This window comes from Homarus americanus, unplaced genomic scaffold (assembly GCF_018991925.1).
Source record: "Homarus americanus isolate GMGI-L3 unplaced genomic scaffold, GMGI_Hamer_2.0 scaffold4896, whole genome shotgun sequence".
Lineage (NCBI taxonomy): Eukaryota > Metazoa > Arthropoda > Malacostraca > Decapoda > Nephropidae > Homarus > Homarus americanus.
This window is the reverse complement of record NW_024749657.1, coordinates 5,743,527-5,763,123: the sequence shown is the minus strand read 5'-3', so window position 1 is coordinate 5,763,123 and position 19,597 is coordinate 5,743,527. Positions and strand designations below refer to the sequence as shown.

Below are 19,597 nucleotides of genomic sequence, written 5' to 3'. Positions count from 1 at the left end.
TCAGGCAGACGTGGCACATTTACCGGGAGTTGCCAGGTTATAGAGCATTTTGTTTATTCTGCACTGATTTACTTCGTGACCTTACAGGTATTACGTAACATGTTGCAATACCTTAAAATTAACTAACATTTCCGTTTAGCCAAAACAGGTCAATAGCGTATCGTATTAAATTCCATTTTAAGCTCCTACAAACTCTTTTAAGAAGTTGGGAAAGCTCAATGTATTTTTTATGCTGTACTAAATTCTGTTGAAGTATTTTCGTTTAAATTCCAAAAGTAGTGAACCATTAAAAATAATTGCATTTAAAGTTTCTCACAATAATCAATGCTTGGGTATATGTTTGTAAACAAGAGTTCCACAGCTGATAGCCTAAAAGTGCCAAATCCTGCTAAATTAATTCTGGATCATAATATTTTCATTTAAAGCTAGAATATACACTTTAAGCCAATAAAGTTCGGTAACTATAATGATAATAATACATGCTATACCGTGTTTCTCCTCCAATAAAAGATAATTAATGAGAGTATAACTAGAAAATAAGGACCGTTGGCAACTATAAGAACGCATGACCAGGATGACGCACCACTCACCATCCTATATACTCCAGCAGGAAGCCGCTCATCCACCACACGCAGTTCAGTGTCATCATCATACAACCATCTCGAATCATCAGGAACTATCGCTGGAATACAGATCTTCAATTGAACCGAGTCACTGAGGCGTTTATATAGGCGGTGAGAAGAAGTTGTGCCATCAGTTGTAGAGTTGTGTGAGAGAGTATAGTATCCCACATCACTGCGTCATCAACAAAGACATCTTGTACCAGTGTAAGACCACCAGTAAGTATTGCTTTTAAAGTGCTATTGCTGTTGTTATTTGGGTATATGTGTAGAATAATGTAATTACTTTATTATTTTTTTGATTTACGGGTTCTTAATGACTGTTTGTTTGCTGTAATGCATAAAGACTACATTAAAATATCTGAGTGATAGATTTAGATTTATTTAGCAAAATTATTGTACTAGTTCACAGGAGTTAAGCTTGTTTATTGGGTGTTAAGGAATACACTTAATGTCATTCTATGAAGTGTTAACCAAGGATAGACTAAAAACATTTTGTAAAAACATATCCATTGGCGTCTAGAGATAATGGTGGACGAATTCACCATTTTATCATTACTCTAAGGTATTTGTAATATGGTAAATTTTTTATGTTGGTATATTTTAATGATGAATTATTGTAGCATTATGTATTAGGCAGTGTGGGACAGGATGTTTTAAATTTTGTGATGGGACACGTTTTCATGGGAGGGGCTCACTCAGAACAGCTCATATGAGAACCTCGCATATCAGATTAGGTCATTCGTGAGTTTTCTTATAAGGGGAATCTTAAAAATGTTCTCCTTATCAGCTTGTTCCTGAAAGATATTTACACTGAAAAGTGTGTTTTAACAAAGATCAAATTTTATAAAGGGCTCTTGCAATTTCTTGACTACCTTGTTGAAGTACAAACCACGATGAAGTATTTATTTAATACACTTTTTCAAAGTATCGTCAAATGCCCCATGATATTTTGGTGAACGGAAATAAAGTCCACAGGAAAAAAAGTCACATGACTTGTACACATTGACAACACATTATATATATATGATGGCATTGCACTTAGGTTAGGTTTGGTTTTTTCCGTGCCCTTTTTTCTGTGACTTGTTTTCTTGGCTTTTTTTCCTGGATTCGATATTTTCAATAAAATATTATAAGATGATCATATTTTTCAAAGTTTATTTATTTTTTCTTGATAGACATTACATTTTATTAACAACTGTGTGAACTTAAGTGAGCAATATGATTACACATTACTGTCATGTGAGAATTATTGGGGTCCGACTAATTACCCAAATGTACCCAAATATAGCCGGAATGAAGTCAAATAATGGTCCTAGATGAATAAATCGGACTGCCAATCACTTCTCGACTAGTATTTGGTGTCACAAAGTCACAAAAAATTGGTAAACTTAATTTAATCTGAGTTAATAGATCGAGTGCATGTACCTAACCTAACCTAACCTAACCTTGACTAGTATTTGGTGTCACGAAGTAACAAAAAATTGGTAAACTTAATTTAATCTGAGTTAATAGATCAATTGTATGTACCTAACCTAACCTAATCTAACCTAACCTATCACAACACAACTCAGATTAAATTAAGTTTACCAATTTTTTTTGACTTTATGACACCAAATAATAATCGAGAAGTGATTCACAGCCCGAATTACGCTTTTACGACCATCATTTGACTTCATTGTGGCTATATTTGGCTACATTTGGGTAATTCTTCGCTCTCTCGGTACATGCACGCGATCTATTAACTCAGATTAAAGTAAGTTTTCCAATATTTTGTGACTTTCTGACACCAAATACTAGTCGAGAAGTGATTAGCAGTCCGATTTATTCATGTAGGACCATTATTTGACTTCATTGCGGCTATATTTGGCTACATTTGGGTACATTTGGGTAATTAGTCGGAACGTCATGACATACTGGTCCAGTGCAGTACTGGTATTTGCTAAAAATTTGATTGTATGAAGTCTCAGAGCTGGATACTGTACTGTAGTACATGTATAGACATGTTCCTCAGACATAGAGAGACTGTTTTAGATTTTTTTCCTTAAGTAAGACTGAAAACTTTTTTTTTCATTAAGGAGGAGGGGGAAGGTCTAGTACGTTGCTTGGCATCCTTTCCTCACACACGCACTGCTTAATGATATATATACAGTATAACAAGAAAAACAAGAAATTCAGAAACACATGGCTACAAGGGTCTATAATAATACAGTACATGAATAACATATTAGAGTATATGAAGACCATGGTAAAAGATCTCTGAAGTTGTCACAATCACGACACTGTGAACCTGTGCTTTGTGAAGTTTGACATAAAGACAAGTTGAATTTAAAAGTGTGCATTCTCAAGAGAGCGGTCATATTGTACCCGAGTGATGATTCTCCATGTATTAGACAATGGTCTGTTAGCCTGAATTCATCATCCAAGCTGCTTTTAGTTCAGGAAACATTTCTACTGAGTGTTGTTGTATTTTATGGTATATACTACTGTAATGCACATTGCATGTTCATATCACAGACTACTGTACAATATATCTTTTCAGATCAGTCATCATGTCAGATGAAAGAAGCTTTAGTATCAAGGTTTACCTGGATTTAGGTGGGGATCGACAGGAGGTACGAAGATTTGGTGTTCCTGAAGCCTTGGCCACAAACTTTGGCTGTTTGAGAGATAAAGTGTCTTCAGTGTTCTGCTTAGGAAACAAGGACCTCACCATCTCATGGACAGGTTAGTTGGATGCCTCTCATATGATGTCTCAGTGTTGTTATTTTAGTGCATTTTGAGGAAGTGTTTGATAAGACCCCTTTTATGACTGCCACCCATAAAGCAAGGTAATATGATGCAGTTAAATATATCCAACGGAGAAGGTCCTTAAATCAAGGAAATAATTGTAGTTAAATATATTCTCTAGAGAAGTCGATAATAAAACAGATACAGGAAATGCAGACTGATGTTTAAGTGACAAAAGAAACACTGGCACATATAAGTGAATGTATTAGATGTTTAGAGCAAGCATGTTACATTTAGGAATGGCTGAAACTAAGGTATACATGGTATCACAACTTTATACTTGTAATTTTTAACTTCATTATATTGTTTTTCTTTATTTCTAGCATTATAGAAAATTAATTGAGGTTGTCCTCATCAGATTAGTAACAGGTAAAAACATTAGACCAAGTTTCAGGATTGAGCCTGCACTTAGATTTCATTCTTTATACAATACACATAAATTAAGTTTGGTTTCATGATTCACTTTTTCTATAAACTAGAGGAACTGTTCTTGATTAATGTATTTATGATTTTTCTATAAACTAAAGGAACTGTTCTTGATTAATGTATTTGTTATTTATTTATATATTTTTTAATTTAACCCAAATTCAATAGCCAAGATTTTATCTCCATCCAATACAGACAGATGGAGTTTTATATGCATTTGTGTGGCTCCTTGATTTTGGACCTTGAGGTACAAAAAAATGTGTCCCACTATTGTTTTGGTTTGTAAGAATCGTCGAAAAGAATATTTGGATTTGAAAACATGTTATCTATTTACAATTATTGTATTTGATATTATTTTTATGTCATCTGGATGATTGTCCCAGTCTAGTATGCTGTACTCAGATCTTCATCCACTTCCTGTATTACCTAGTCTACAAACAGTACTGAATCAGGTGGGGTAGTGTTACAGCTACATATGTTGAGAGCTCAGTAATTGTAGTGACATCTAAATCTGCCCAGTGTAAGTACAGTACACCCGGATAATTTGTAGATTTTTATTTCGTGGTCCTCTATTATTTGCGGATGACACCCTGGATGTACCCAAGAATGTCTGCGGGTAGTTTTAAAGTTGCCGTCATTTTTGCAGCCGAGACGGGGCCATTCGTTCTAAAGACGGAAATTTCCTTAACCTGTATTGTATTTTTTTAGTTAGTAGGTAGTAGGCAGCTACCAAACAGGGAGGTACTACCACCTGGAAGATATTGGAAGCATAATGTGTTGTCTAATGGTGGACCCTGCTGCCATATGGCATCACAAAATTTGTGACCAATTCCCAGGTTGCTGATCTGTCAATTGTAGGGTCTCGATTGTTTATCTTACATGACAACACAATATACATATAGCATTTCTCACTATTGATTTTTTTTCATTCTCGTACAGTACAAATATTTTAAAAGCTTTCAGTATGAATTATGAAAGTTGAAGACAATATACTGTAACATTTGTATTTTAAATCAACTTACTTGTTCATAAACCTGGTTGCACACCGAGCACTAGCCAGATCTATCTTTCGATCAGAATATTGACACTACATTTTTGTTGCAGTATTTAAACGATATGATTTTTTTTTACCATATGTACCGTACTAAAAATAATATGGGGAAGTGGACACATTGCTTAAAGTAGGTGGGTAGTCTTTGATTACTTCAGGGAGTTGTGCCCCTGACTTGCCAGCTGTTTTCATCCATTAGGTTGGTGCATGGAAGGGCACCCAGTCATGAAACTTTGCTTCAACATGCCTGCTTGCAACCAGGTCACCAGAACTGTGCCCATTCCCTGGTCTCTGCTGCATTATCTGGGCTGGTACCCTGGGTTTGCAGTGGTGAGTAGGAGGGGGGGGGGGGACATTCTGTTCTGGTTTAACCCAACAGTTGCCATCAGGTAATCTCGGCTACCCTACACAAGTGTGGAAAATGGCTACAAAATGTTGTTGTATACACATGGACACTCCAAAACTGAACATTCACTTCTGTGTAAGCATTTGCTTTACAGAATTTTTATATGTATAACATGGGTTATGTAGATCACCATGTACAGTGTCACCCCACCTCCCTGACCATATGAATTTTGATATGAAAGTGATACCAGTACAGTGTTTATATTTTGTTGGATAATATTGATTTGTTATGATTCTTTACAATTGCAGATGCTGACGGAGACATGATTGCAATCTCATCAGATGATGAACTAATGGAAGCTCTTGCTGACAGTCTGAGCAGGCAGAACCTCCAGCTGCTGCGCCTGAATGTGAGTGTGGGCAACAGGCCAAATCACAGCTCCAACGCCAACTCCCCCCCTGGTATGTCCGATTACTTTTATTTCTATCATATTTACCTCATTTCAAGCTAACTAGAGTAGAACAGAGGATGTTAGATATCTTATCAAGTAACCAAATGTGCTCTTTTGGTGAATGATAATACGGTACAGTAGTTTGTGTTTTTTATCTATTGGTAAAGAAATTTGACTTTATATGGATTCTGAGTAACCTTCGAACATGAATGCCAAAGATTGACATTTATATACTGGGATAATTTGGGCTTTAAATACCAGTCATATACAACAAAATACTTAAACTGTTGTTCCTTCTTGAGCTATGACATAAAACAAGATTCCTTAAGAAGCTGGTGCCCTATTACTAAATTATAATCTGGTATTTATTATCTGCTCTTGAGTACTGTAGCAATGAGAGAAAGAGTGTGTGTGTATGTGTGTTTGCATGAGAGAGAACTTGTAAGTTACTGTGACAAGAAGTCGTCTGAGGCATTGTATTAAGAAGTGGTGCTTAATCCTATTGTTTCTATTACCGGTCAGGCCAGTTTTGAAGAGACTGTGACACATGCATCAAGGTTTGCCAGGTAACTCCACCAAAATATAGCACTTCTGGCATGAGATTTTATTACTATCAAACACCTGTTACAGATCCAAAGTTTACCAGTACTAAGTGGAATAACAACAATCGTGAGTCATAAGTTTTATACCATTAACCAACACATGGTTCATAAAAAACCCCACTGAGTAATGATATCTTGCCCAGTTTTTCTTCACAGTAGACATAATACACCATTGTTGAATGTTGAAACCTTGAGCAAACTTTTGTCAGTTTTTCTTTCTTAGTTTTTCATTGTTAGTCTTGGGTGAGTTAATACAGCATGAGAGAGCCAAGTCTGTCAGTATGTCGGCTCCATGCCATTGTGACAGGTTGTGTGTGGGTTTCTTGAGGGTGTGGTAAAGTGCGCATAGATTTGTGTTGTGTAGTGACGTGGCGTACAACCTCTGACAGGTGTTAGGGTGGCCCGGCAAAACACCTGTGTATGTCTGTATAATTAATTACCACACCAACAGTTCTAGTGACTTACTTTCTAGGACATTTTTGGCACTAGAGCAATGAAAGGTATACATATTGGATTTTTATTTATTTATTGATGGTACTTATATATATTTTGTATATGTATGATGCTTGGTAAACCTGAAGCCCTTCATTAATTGTTGATAATTCTGGTGGGGATCAAATGGAGTGTGTGCAATGTTAATAAATGGTTTTCTGATTAATGACACCCTTCCTTTAACTCCCTGTTGGCAGGAATTTTAAGGTACCAAAGCTGTTGTTAACAAAATGAGTGTACTCTTAGGTAATGGAGACAGTAACCTGAGGTCTTAAATATATATCAGCAATATCAGGTGACTCCCTAACTACATTGTCTGACTAATTCGTTCAGAATGCAATCCACTTACCTGTTTACACCCTCTTACTGTTGGGTAGACATAGGCAAAGGGCACAAACTAACTTGCTGTAATTCATATTTGGCTAAGTATGATGATGTACAGAGAGCCATTAAAGGAATAGAATTACAGTATATTAGACAGAAAAATGCACTGGAAACTGCCTAGGTAGTGAGTTTCTACAGTACATCACTATCTGCAAGGTCTCACAGGGGACATGTTTTTTTTAACTGCAACAAGGATAGTTGTATTGCAAGTGACAGCAGAAACTACCAAGGGATTGAGTATAGTCACTCACTACTGTACTTGGTAATTGGTGACATTAACTGAGAAAATAATATGAAACTTAGTGTGTTGAACAGTAACATACAGTGGGGTATGCTATAACGAACGGATCCTACTACGAATATTCCTATAACGAACGGTTTTACCTATAAAATTGAGATTGCTATAACGAACGAAACTCCTACAACGAACATTATTTAGAAAAAAAAATTCTTTTTTTTTCTTTTTTTTTACTAATTTATTGTTTTTTTATTACAAGTATTAATGATGTTCTTTATTTCAGGGGTTTAGATGCTTATTTATGCACTACAATTTTTACAATTTTATATTATATTTTTCAGTGTTAAGTGGTTGTATTTGGGGGCCTGGAACGAATTAATCCTATAACGAATGAATGCTATAACGAACAAGGTTCTAGAACCAATTAGATTCGTTATAGCCACCCCACTGTATCTGACCCTCAAGGTAAACTATAGACAAACTTTTTTTCTTGTGTACAGGTAATCAGCAGGGAGCTGTTCATGAAGGTGTTACCTGTGATGGTTGTGAAGGTCCTATCTGTGGATTCCGCTACCACTGTGTCAGCTGTGATGATTTTGATCTCTGTGGGGCTTGTGAAGTCAAGGGCCTTCACCCCGAGCACAAGATGCTGCGCATGCCTAAACCACACGTGAAGGTTAGACGACTACATATTGGCTATTTTGTTTTTCTGAGTGGGATGCAGGAATCAGAGTAATATAGATAATGATTTAAATAAATTTTTATACACTTGTTGGTATTTACTGTAAATTAATCTATATCTTCACTTGCTATAAACTCTTGACTACTTTTTCCTGTTCTGGTGTTGGTAATAGTTGAGATTGGTCAAAGAAAGTTACATTTTCTTTGACTGGGGTAAAGTGGAGGTATAATATAGGAGGGCCTGTCCTGGCTTAGTGGTATATTTGTCTTAATTAGTAGCTAATGGTACAGGTAATAATATTTTACTCTCAAAGACTTAGTTTCTGAATTGGTGGTTCCTGCTGTAAGGTGGACATATAATAATAGTTTAGGTGTTGTAATTCAAACAGAATAAGACTGATATAGTGGATTTCACTTCAATTTAATAAACCAATCTCTTCTTTCACCATTGCTCATAAAAATAGATTTGAGGATTCATCCCTTATTTACAAATGCTGTTTTTCACTTAACATTTCCTCAATACAGTATATCCCTATTACCCAAATAAACCTGGTACTTTTTTCTTCTTCGTTTTGAATTTAGTTCATTGTGTTCCAATTCACCCCACACATTGTTCTCAAGCATATTTTTGTAATTTTCATCTTTCTTCTTTCCTCTTGTATACAGGGTCACTACTTAACACATAAGTTTTCCCATCTATATAATACACCTTTTCACATATCCGTCATTCGGTTATGAAATTTGTGAAATAGTTATGTAACAATGTCTCAACGGATATGTGAAAAGGTGTACTGTATCCCCATCTGTGCCACCTGTTTATATGGTTCTCTCAGTCCCTACAGGTTCAGTTCATCATTAATTTAAATCCAATTGTAATACAAATTTGAGTGATTTACTTTTCATTTTGGGAAGGAAGCAGTTCATATTTTTTAAGCGTTGGAAAAATATTGCTTGAATATTCTATTTATTTTTTATTTTATTTATGTATTTATTTATTTTTTTAGGGAAGTCCTTGGTTCACCTGGAAGGAAAGTGAAGATGCACCTGGTCAGTTCTCATCACAGTTCAAGATGCATGGTGGTGGCCCAGGGTGTGGCACCTACAGTTCCAGCTCCACTTCTGGTTTTACTGGTGGTGTGGGAGGCTGGGGTGGTCATGGTGGCCGCTTTGGCAACAGGAGAGGATGTGGAGGCCGGGGACGCCAGGGAGGATGGGGAACCTGGTGGGGTAAGAACTGGGGAGGAAGAAATGGAGGAGTATGTGAACAGAGTCAGTTCATGAGTTCTGCCTCGGGACAAAAGCGGCAGCAAGCTTCAGGACAGCAGCAGCATGCTTCAGGACAGCAGCAGCAAGCTTCAGGACAGCAGCAGCAAGCTTCAGGACAGCAGCAGCAAGCTTCAGGACAGCAGCAAGCTTCAGGACAGCAGCAGCAACACCAACAGCAACATCAACAGCAACATCAACAGCAACACCAAAAGCAACATCAACAACACCAACAGCAACACCAACAAGGATGTAGAAGTAACAATAGGAGAGATGAGTTCCCCTGGACATCCTGCCCTTTCCTGAATGAAGATGGTATACCCATTCCCCAACAAGCAGCAGAAGAAGCCCAACAAATGGCTCATGAAGCCACACAAATGGCTCACGAAGCAGCACAACAAGCACATCAGTTTGCTTCACAGATGGCTTCAGAGCATGTTGCCAATGTGATGCGTGGGATCTGGACAGCTTGGACTGGCCACCAAGCACCCGGTATTAAGACCACAACTTCTTCCTCATCATCATCGTCCTCCTCTTCTTCCTCTTCATGCTGTGATGGGGATTCTCAGAAGCAGAGTCAGCCCAAGGGACCAGGAAGCGATCAGCAGGAGAAGGTCACCGGCAAGGAATCAGACAGGACCGCAGGAGACGAGTTCTTAAAAAGTGTTGGCGAGACTGTGGCAACTATGCTAGATCCAATGGGTAAGTTTACTACTTTGTTGGATGTTCATACTACAGTACATACTTGTAAACCTTCAATAATATTTTCAATTTTTTTTTATAAGTGTATTGTTTTGATCTTAGTTTTTTGTCTTCAAAGGCACTCAGAGGTGTGGCTAAATCAATTTAGATACAGTATCTTGTGAAAAATAAACCTAAAATACCAGCTATATCAGTGAAGGGAGTCAACTGAGCAAATTTCAGCATCTAGTTCCTCAAACTTTGATTAAACAAATCATATTTGATTTTATTACATTTTTGCCATTCTTATGGGGTGGAGATTGACTTGTCTCACATTCACACACTCAGTGGTGTTTCATTTGCCCTGAGCAATGGGGCAGTGGAAACTGTTGAGTCTTGCTCCTTGTGACCAACCTTATACCCTTTGATGAGATTGTATTACGGTACAACCTCTGCTACATAAATGTAGTAATTTCGAAAGCAAGGCAATGAACCATCCATGAATTTTGAGAACATAGTTTTGCTGGACATTTATTGTTTTTTGATTTCCGCCATTTAGTCTTTGATCTAAGTGAAGGATTCATTTATCAAACATTAAATACTTTCCTCTAGGCATTGATGTTGAAGTGTCTGTTGAGCACAATGGAATTCGCCAGCGTTGCAGTTTGAGCAAGGATGACGTACAGAACTGTCAGAGTCCAACAGCTTCTACACCTCCTTCCCAAGAACCATCTTCCCCTGCACAGTCCCTAGCATCTGGAGCAAGTGCTAATATGGAAGTACAAACTGAGGATCTCCCAAAGTGTCAGGAAGCACCTGCAGCTGTTATACCTGAAATAATGGAAGTGTGCAGTCCTGCAGAACCCAACAACCAAAATTCCGGAGGCCAGATGGAAGCTGAGCAGGCATCATCAGACACGGAAGACTGGACACTGGTCAACAATGCCAACCCAGAGTCACAGGCCAGTGGTAGACCAGCAGCACCTCCCGCTGAACAACCAGTTCATCCAAGTATGTAACAGGTGCTACTATTAAGAGTGTTATTTTTGGGTTGGCTATAAAGACTGCATACACATTGTTGAAAGATCTTTTTGAAAGTTTCTCAGAGGACAAGTTTCTCCTATGTTAAATGAGTGATGCTCAAGCTGTCATGTTACCCACTAGTAACAGTAACCTTGCATAGCCATATCTCATGAGCTCAGAGGCATGATATCTGTAATGACCTCTGAGGGGTTAGTCCATTGTACAAGGAGGCATTGGGTCATTAGGTAAATAGTTGTTTAATGTACTAAGACTGTATGGCTGTTTGGAGCAGCAAGATTGTATCTTACTTAATGTACGTACACTTGGTGTGTACAGTCAGATACTGTATATGCAGGATCTTCTAAACAGAAAATTTAAAGTATTAATATTTTAGAATGCCAATGAGGTCAGTTAACAGTGCTGCATTTTAATATTCCTTCTTGGGTTACCTCAAAGGATGAAGGCTGTTTAATGTGTTGTATGTTTTGACCAGTGTTAAGAAGAGTTTATATGCTTATGAAGAGTAATACAGAAACATGAGGACTGATATAATGAGTTACTGAATGTGTCTGTGTGATACTTTCACCTTGTACCACACCTGTTTATTAACGTTATTCCATTATCTGCTATATATGAGCTTTATCGGGTGCACAATGATTGATATGAAACTTAAGAAATTGCTTCCCAGTATTTATCCTAAAAAATAATGCCTTTTGCTTCTCCTACAGATCCTGCCATCCAGCATTCACTGGAGCAGATGCAGTCAATGGGCTATAACAATGAGGGTGGCTGGCTCACTAACCTTCTAGAAATAAAACAAGGGGATATCAACCAAGTACTTGACCTCCTCCAGCCACTCAATAAGTAAACCTACACTGTCAGACTCACCATCTAAAAGGAAGCTAGTGCAGTACGGTGAAGACTTGTCTAGATATCAGGACCTCCTTTCATCGTAATTATATACTTAAAGATGTAAACCGAGTGTTTTCTTAGATAGTCATTATAAGGTTGTTCTGTTTGATTTTTTTCTGTCTTCTCCCTGAGGTATAGCAGGAGAACAATACAGTATATTGTATGTAACTTTATTGTGTGGATATGGTCATTTATTTTGACAGTAATAGGTGTTTATGCTCTTATATGATTCATTGTCAATCCCTGAGTATGGGAAAAAAAATAGTGACCTGAGAAAGCTATTGGTTTGTTTCAAAATTCACCTGGTTTATGCACTGCTCTTCTGAATGAATTGATGTTTTTGGTTGATTTGATTGTGGTTCTAAAAAGCCAGGATGTCAGATTTACTTCAGAGTCAAGGGTCTAGTGTAGGTCCCTCATAATGTCTTAGTACAGTACCAGGACTGTCACAAGGAGGAGGGATATTTTGTCATGAAGGTATGAGTCATGATTGGTATGGAAATTAAATATACACTATAAGGGAGATGAATTTCCTTATTTATGAAACAAGAATGTATAATATTCCATATTCACTAATAGAAGCTGACATTGGGATTCAGATGGTGAAGTAGTGTTGCGTAGTTCATAATTAGACGGTATATTGTACGTGGTTTTCAGGTAGAGGGAATTATATATTTTTGCTTTACCATATTTATGATTAACCATTGATGTACTGTACTGTACTGTAATTGTGTACCAAAATATCAAGTTAGTATTAGTTTACAAATACTGTAGGTAATACATGTTATTCCATTGTATATTTTGTGACAGGAAACATGATACAGTATTCCTGTTTGGACAGTCAAGTGAAGGTGCAACATAAAATATTATATTTTCTTACCTTAGCAATTTGAGAATGAATGAACAGATTTCTTTTTTACTGTAAAGCCAAAAATAATTTTACAGATTTTATCCTTTTATCAATTATCAAGGTATTTATGTTATCAGTATACGCACATGCATACAGTACTAACCTTTATACCTATACACACATAACTGCTTTCTTATGTATACTCTACATGAAATATAAAGTTTATACATGATTGCTTACTTGTAAACAATGTATATTCTGACATCATTGAAGGCCAGATATGTCAATTATTCCTTGGTTGGTATCTGGTACTTAATTCTTATAGTTTTGCAAAATATGAGAAGATGTATGTGTTTGGTTAATGGGATGGTACATGAGAGTGAAAATGATTGGAGTTTCAAATTATTTTCTTTAACATTATTTTATACTGTACTTAGATTAAGGTTGATAATATATCTTTTGAGGAATCCTTTTACCCAAATAATATTACACCTAAGTCATGGTTAATAACACAACATCTTGAAGTTGCCTCACATGTGACGGAACAGCACAGTAGTAGTATTCCTTTCATGACACGATGTTAGTTAAGTTTATGGTGCAGTACGTTTGTTTTTTGATGAGGCTTAATGTTTGCTATGTATTATTCTAAGTAGTCTGGTAATGAGTTTTTTTCATTATACTGAATTAAGGTTATAGTTGTGTTCATGAGAACTCTGTGTACAGTAGGTGAGTACAGAGTATTAATATACATGTCTTATACACGACATAATAAATTATTTGTGGGAAAGGAATCTTATTTAGTGGTGATACAGTGCACTGCATTTGTGTAATGAACAATATCTATCGACACTAGATTATATAATGCTGTATACTGGGAATGGAGTATTTATATTATTAAAATGTAACTAAAAAAATCCAATAAATGTGATATGAAAAACGTTTATTTCCCATACTGTACTTTTCTAAAATATAAGAATCTATATGACAACTTGTGATCATATAAAATGTTTTGAATGTTAATAACTAGTTTTACTTTTATTGAGGTAATTTATCACAAATTTGACCAGGTTTAGAATCAGTATAGCTATTACAGTAAGTACTTAAGTGTGTTAATCCGTTCTAGTGTGTACAAACTGGCTGAGTGGCTGTTACATTAACCCGGCGCACTACTGTCTTGTGTCTTATTTCTAGGCCTGCCAGGTGGTTTTTTGTGACCACTGTAGTCGGGCAATAGAGTGAAAAGCATCCCAAACCATGTGACCCTAAACCAGACTGACAGGCTTTTAGGTAGACTAATGGCAGTTCCATGTTAACTAGGTGTTATATGTTAGTGTGTACAGTACTTCCCATACTTAACTGTGACAGTGTCTGATAACCATGATTGTGAACTAACATTATTAGTTAGTACTGAGCATATATAGTTGCTAGTGTGTCTTAACCATGCTAGTAAGGTTTGGGTTCACTCAGTTTTTTTTTAGGTTATTCTACTTGTAGATATTCATGACAAGTTCCAATACTCAGCCATCCTGTTCATTTTAGTTGCAACAAATTCAGGTCTGCAGGAAAGGCTTTAAAGGTAGATACTCTCGGTACAGTACTGATTTAGAGGCATACCTGTCAGTCCGTGTTTTGACAATTTAATGAGTCAACTGCAGGACCAGCCTAGTGAAAAGAAGAGCAAGACGTTATCAAGGTAGATCTCGAGACATCTAACCATCAACCTACAAAATACAAGAGCTTTGGCCTACATAACTAGTGGTGCACTGTGTTAGATAAAGAAAGCAGTGGTGTCTGTAGCAGAGCTCAGTTTCCATATGATTTAATATACAATGGTTATGGCCCCAAGATATTTACTCATACATTCAGCACTATAAACCTCTATTGTTTTATAATTGTGCACATAATGTCAGTGGAGTGCTAAAGATTACCAGGGAAATCATGAGTATGGATATAGGCCTACACGCATCTGACGTCCTCATTATATATTGAGCATATTAATGAAGATATTAAAGTGAATATTGTAGATTCTTTGATGATGAATTTTACTTTGGGAAACGGATTCAACTTTCTCTCTCCAGTAAGTTAATAATATTCAAATGATTTGGTGTTTACAAGAAACAGTTTTGGATTCAATCGAGTTTTACTTTAGTCTTTTGATGCCAGGAATTGGTCATTAACATTATAAAGTCGGTTTTAAATACAACTAATTACTTTTGTCAAAACTCGATACTTGCATAAGTTCCATAACTACACTAAACAAACAAACATTCAATAAAATTAGGTTTTTATATCTATATGGTCAAATCAGCTGTGAGGAATACGGGGTTATTTGAAACAGGAGGGGTACTAACCTCATCTTACCAAACCTAACCTGATCATTTAACTTATATGGTAAAAATCGCACTAAACAGACACGATCGTCCAAGTGGGTTCACACCTTTTCACCTTAGTCTCAAATGACCGCAGGGGTAATCTAAAACTTTTACACTGGGCTCAACAAAAGAAATATTCGTCATTCTAAAGAGTTCGCGTGAGGAACTTTAAGATTCAGGCAGTTTATATCAGGTTTTCACCAAGGTTACCTGATGAAGAGACTATTTTTATCAGTGCCGCGTTATGTCGGAAGTTGAGGGAAAATATCATCTTTGTTAGTTTGAGTGAACCGTCTAATGGCTAAGTATCAGTTGCTTTACATCGCCAAGTCGAGGGAAATAAAAGTAGAAAGAAGAACAATTAATCAGAGATATCTGTTAGTGTTGACCGTGAGATACCCACTACAGAAACACCTGGTGATATAGTGTAGAAATACCAAGACCAACTGAAAGTACTATAACTGACCTGGTACCTAGAGCAACAAATGTCACTGCGGTGTAACTAGATCATCAAGTCGTGAATTATTATTGTAATACAGTAATGCTCACAGTAATAGTTGTATCATGGAAAATTAACAATTAGTTAACAGCGCATAAATAACTACTGTAGTACCATAAACTATAGAGGGAGGCACCTGACACCTGCCCCTCCCCCTTCAGGACAACACCCGCACTACCCCTTCAAGAGCCTAGCTGTACACCACACCACCTCTACCACTACTGGAACAGATAAATCACTACATTTACGGGTAAAAGTATGTCTACCCAGAAGCTGGACAAAAATCGTAATTCAGGGAAGACAGCGAGAAGCGTGTAACTGTATCCCTGCGGCCTGAGACATGTCGGTCAACCTTGCCACATATAGTAAGTAATCGCACATCCAAGTAAATTAATATATAAATAAATAAATAAATGCCACGAAGCACCTCTTGTTCCTGCAATAAGTCCCCAGGCAACAAAGCTGGTGTCCTTACAGGCCATAATTTCAGATTAGACTACCACAAGGGAATCTTAGGAATAACTGAGGAGATATTTAAAGCATTTCAGGCTCTGATAATAACAAGCATGTTAGGTTTATTTGCACAGAATGTTTGGAAGAAGTTAAAGAGTTATTTAGGTCTGTAGTGCTGGCGTAGGTCAGGGTTCATTTCCTCAGCAAAGTAACCTGCCGAACGCCAAGGAACATAACATTAAGGGATTGTAAACAAGACAAATCATTAACTCCCAAATAGCATTTTTATATTTGTCGGGTCATATAAACATTTGTAAGTCTTGTAAAACATTATATTTTCGCTATCATGATAAATTTATTCGTGAATTTAACATATTAAATGAATGATTATTAATAGTTTATTATTTATTGGCGTGTAACATATACCATGCCAAAGATTTGGATTGAATGGAACATATAAACTTTTGTCTTTACGTTCAAGATCAGATCATAATTTTGTAGCAGTATTGTGTCAGACATGGATGTGGTGCTCTTGCTGTTAGCTCTACTATCTCAGGTTATGTGAGTAATATTAACAGTGGTGTTCAATCTGCAGTGTTAAACTACTAAAGGGGTCTTGAATTGCTTGTTGTATCTGATTAACGACTTTTTGCTAATATACATAGTATGAAAGGAGTGAGTGAGCCTTTTTATTGTCTGATATACCCAGTAAATTTTTAAAAATGACGCTCTTCATCTTGTTAACGGGATACTAATGGATGCTGGATGATGCAACATTACCTTGTCCTCTCATCATCTTGCACTAACCTGACAACCGACCTCCAGTTTTGCCAGCCCAGCTGCCTCTATTACTTGTTCTGCCCGCCCCGCCCCTCACGTACCCCTCCGCCGCCCTCAGTACACAGGAGATGAAGTAATGCAGTGTTGTGTTGCATCAGATGCTGGGAGGTGCTTAGCCTTTTCAGTGCTTGTTGCCACCCGGGTGACACCACAGTTCCCGGATGCCAGCTAGCCTTTGTAAGTCTTATTTATAATGACCATAAGTCAAATATATGTCGATCTATCTCTTTGCATCTTTAATGGTTGATATCTAGTGTAAGTACAGTACTAATTTAGACAACGCGTTAAAATAAATTAGTTATGAAAGCGTAGTAATATACTGTATAATGATGTCAACACCAGTCAATTTATTTCAGACGTATTTGCCGAATCTCAAGTAAAACACTTTCAGCAAGGTTAACCATATATTACCTTATGTTACTTAAGATAGATTTGAGATGTTTAGTCGTGAACGACTACACAACTATGGTTCGTTTTGAGAATACTGATGAACATAAGAACGTGAGAAAATAAGGAGTCTGCAATAGGCCGGTTGGCCTGTGCATGGCAGCTCCTGTCGAGAGTTACTACCACTCTCTAATGTCCATGGATCTATCTAGCCTCCTTTTAAAACTTTCCAGCATCCCAGCACTTACTACAAAGCTGCCAAGCTTGTTCCATTCATCTACAAACCCTATTTGTGAACCAGTTCCTTCCTATCTCCCTCCTAAGCCTAAATTTATCCAACTTAAACCCGTTGCTACGAGTCCTATCCTGCTCGGATATTTTGAGTTAACTTTATCTATATTACCTTTATTGATTCCTTTCACCCATTTAAATACTTCTATCGTATCTCCCCGCACATATTGTAGAAATCACACAAAGAAGGACTGTTCAGTTAATATGCGGTGATACACAGTGACTTCTAAAGATCAAATATTTATAACAATTTAGATATATATCAAATTATCTCATTCGATTTAATTCCAGAAGTAATGACGCCAATGTTTACTGATTCAAAGACCATTGAATCCCCCGAAGATTGACTCCTCCTCCCCAGCTTAGTTCACCAAAGACAGACCACCCTAACCAAATTTAACTTAACACAAATTAGCAACCTGATCTAATCTAACCTAACTTAACCTAGTCTAGCCTAGTTTAACCCCCCAAAGTAACGTTAGGAAGGTTAATCTTAAGGTGAGATATATAAGTAGGGTAGTCCAGTCAGTTTAATCCAAATATTCCATTACAAGTCATGAAAATTGAAAAAAAACTGGAACAAATCGGTGTTTGACTTTAATTTAAATGCGTGTAGTCCATTTTATTTTAATAACGAAGGGGAAGAAGGGGTTTAAGTTGGATAAGTTTAGGTTTAGGAGGGAGATAGGAAGGAACTGGTTCACAAATAGGGTGGTGGACGAGTGGAACAAGCTTAGCAACTTTGTAGTAAGTGCTGGAACGCTGGAAAGTTTCAAAAGGAGGCTAGATAGATTCATGAATGATAGAGAGTGGTAGTAACTCTCGACAGGAGCTGCCATGCACAGGCCAACCGGCCTATTGCAGACTCCTTATTTTCTTATGTTCTCATATTAGATGGTGCGCCAATGAGCAGTGGAGACCAAACAATGGATCAATAACACAAAGGAGTTATGACAGCAGGACCCCAAGATGGAAAATATATTAAGAATGACATAGATCTGAGGGAGGCTGCTATCTTACACGGTAGACTGATGGCTGGTAACACGTTGCTGTCTAGTTTGCAGTCATCAAATGTTCTATAAAGATGAGCTGATAGAATACAACATACGACGAATTCTTTCAGCGACAAGCCGCACTGCGTAGCCTTGGCCTCAATGCGTTGACATGATTGCTATTATGTGCCGATTTATTAGATCTGAACGCACCTGCCAGCATTACAGGACATGGTGCCTTTTACTTGGGCACAGTTTATGCACCAAGTTACTTCATGTGTACCTGCAGCTTAAGGACAAGTCATGTATACTGGATACTGGGTTACTGAAACAACTCTTCTCGAAGCAGCCTCTCATGCTCCTCCTATAAGGCCGTTATGACCCAGGCGTTGACGGTTCAGTAACACAAATGAACCAATTAAAGCACTTCTATTATGTTCTTAAGGCTAGTACAAAAACAAATCCTTGGAACGTCAACCACTTATAACGCTTCACTAAACTTTAACCTGAGAAATAATAATAATAATAATAATAATAATAATAATAATTGCTATGGCAAGCGGTACTGAGTATGAAGACACATAAACAAACATTATGTTAGGCTGTAAGTCATGTCATGTTCATTGGGTGTGTCTGCCGTATACAGTATATAGTGTTGAGATGGAGGCAGATGAGAGGCCCAGAGTAGGTTGAGGTGTTGGGTGGTGTAAGGGGAGCTTGTTTGCGTATAACAAACCTGACCCAGCGAGTTTGAATAGCCTGCCCGGACATGTGAGGGCACTGCTTCCTCACTGTAACTATCCCCATCATGGTGCCAACACCTAACCTGTTTCTCCTGAAGACTTTTAACACGTAAGTTGTACTTGTTGTGTACACAGGTAGACTGTGTCCATTGCATCGTTTATCATTGTGACGACATAAATATATGACAAATTAAGTACTCATTGTAAGTG

At 37.2% G+C, this 19,597-nt stretch overlaps 1 protein-coding gene across 2 annotated transcripts; it reads left to right on the top strand.

Annotated features, from left to right (window-relative positions):
* Positions 1-578: 578 nt before the first annotated feature.
* On the top strand, positions 579-13,747 carry LOC121853632 (sequestosome-1-like). 2 transcript variants are annotated; one of them, XM_042347904.1, is made up of 7 exons: positions 579-839; positions 3,163-3,347; positions 5,542-5,694; positions 7,901-8,076; positions 9,086-10,046; positions 10,638-11,047; positions 11,777-11,860. In XM_042347904.1, exons 2-6 carry the CDS (start codon positions 3,173-3,175, stop codon positions 11,042-11,044), a joined length of 1,872 nt encoding a protein of 623 aa, XP_042203838.1. In that variant the 5' UTR covers positions 579-839; positions 3,163-3,172; the 3' UTR covers positions 11,045-11,047; positions 11,777-11,860. The 2 variants fall into 2 exon arrangements, with proteins under 2 accessions (XP_042203838.1, XP_042203837.1); XM_042347903.1 differs by having other exon boundaries at positions 580-839; positions 10,638-11,036; positions 11,777-13,747.
* The last annotated feature ends 5,850 nt before the right edge of the window (positions 13,748-19,597 follow it).

Bases quoted from the DNA above. Each gene is read 5' to 3' on its own strand.
- LOC121853632 (XM_042347903.1), top strand. From the start codon at position 3,173: ATGTCAGATGAAAGAAGCTTTAGTATCAAGGTTTACCTGGATTTAGGT. The intron at 10,047-10,637 runs GTAAGTTTACTA...ACTTTCCTCTAG, and splicing joins AACTATGCTAGATCCAATGG to GCATTGATGTTGAAGTGTCT. The intron at 11,037-11,776 runs GTATGTAACAGG...CTTCTCCTACAG, and splicing joins TGAACAACCAGTTCATCCAA to ATCCTGCCATCCAGCATTCA.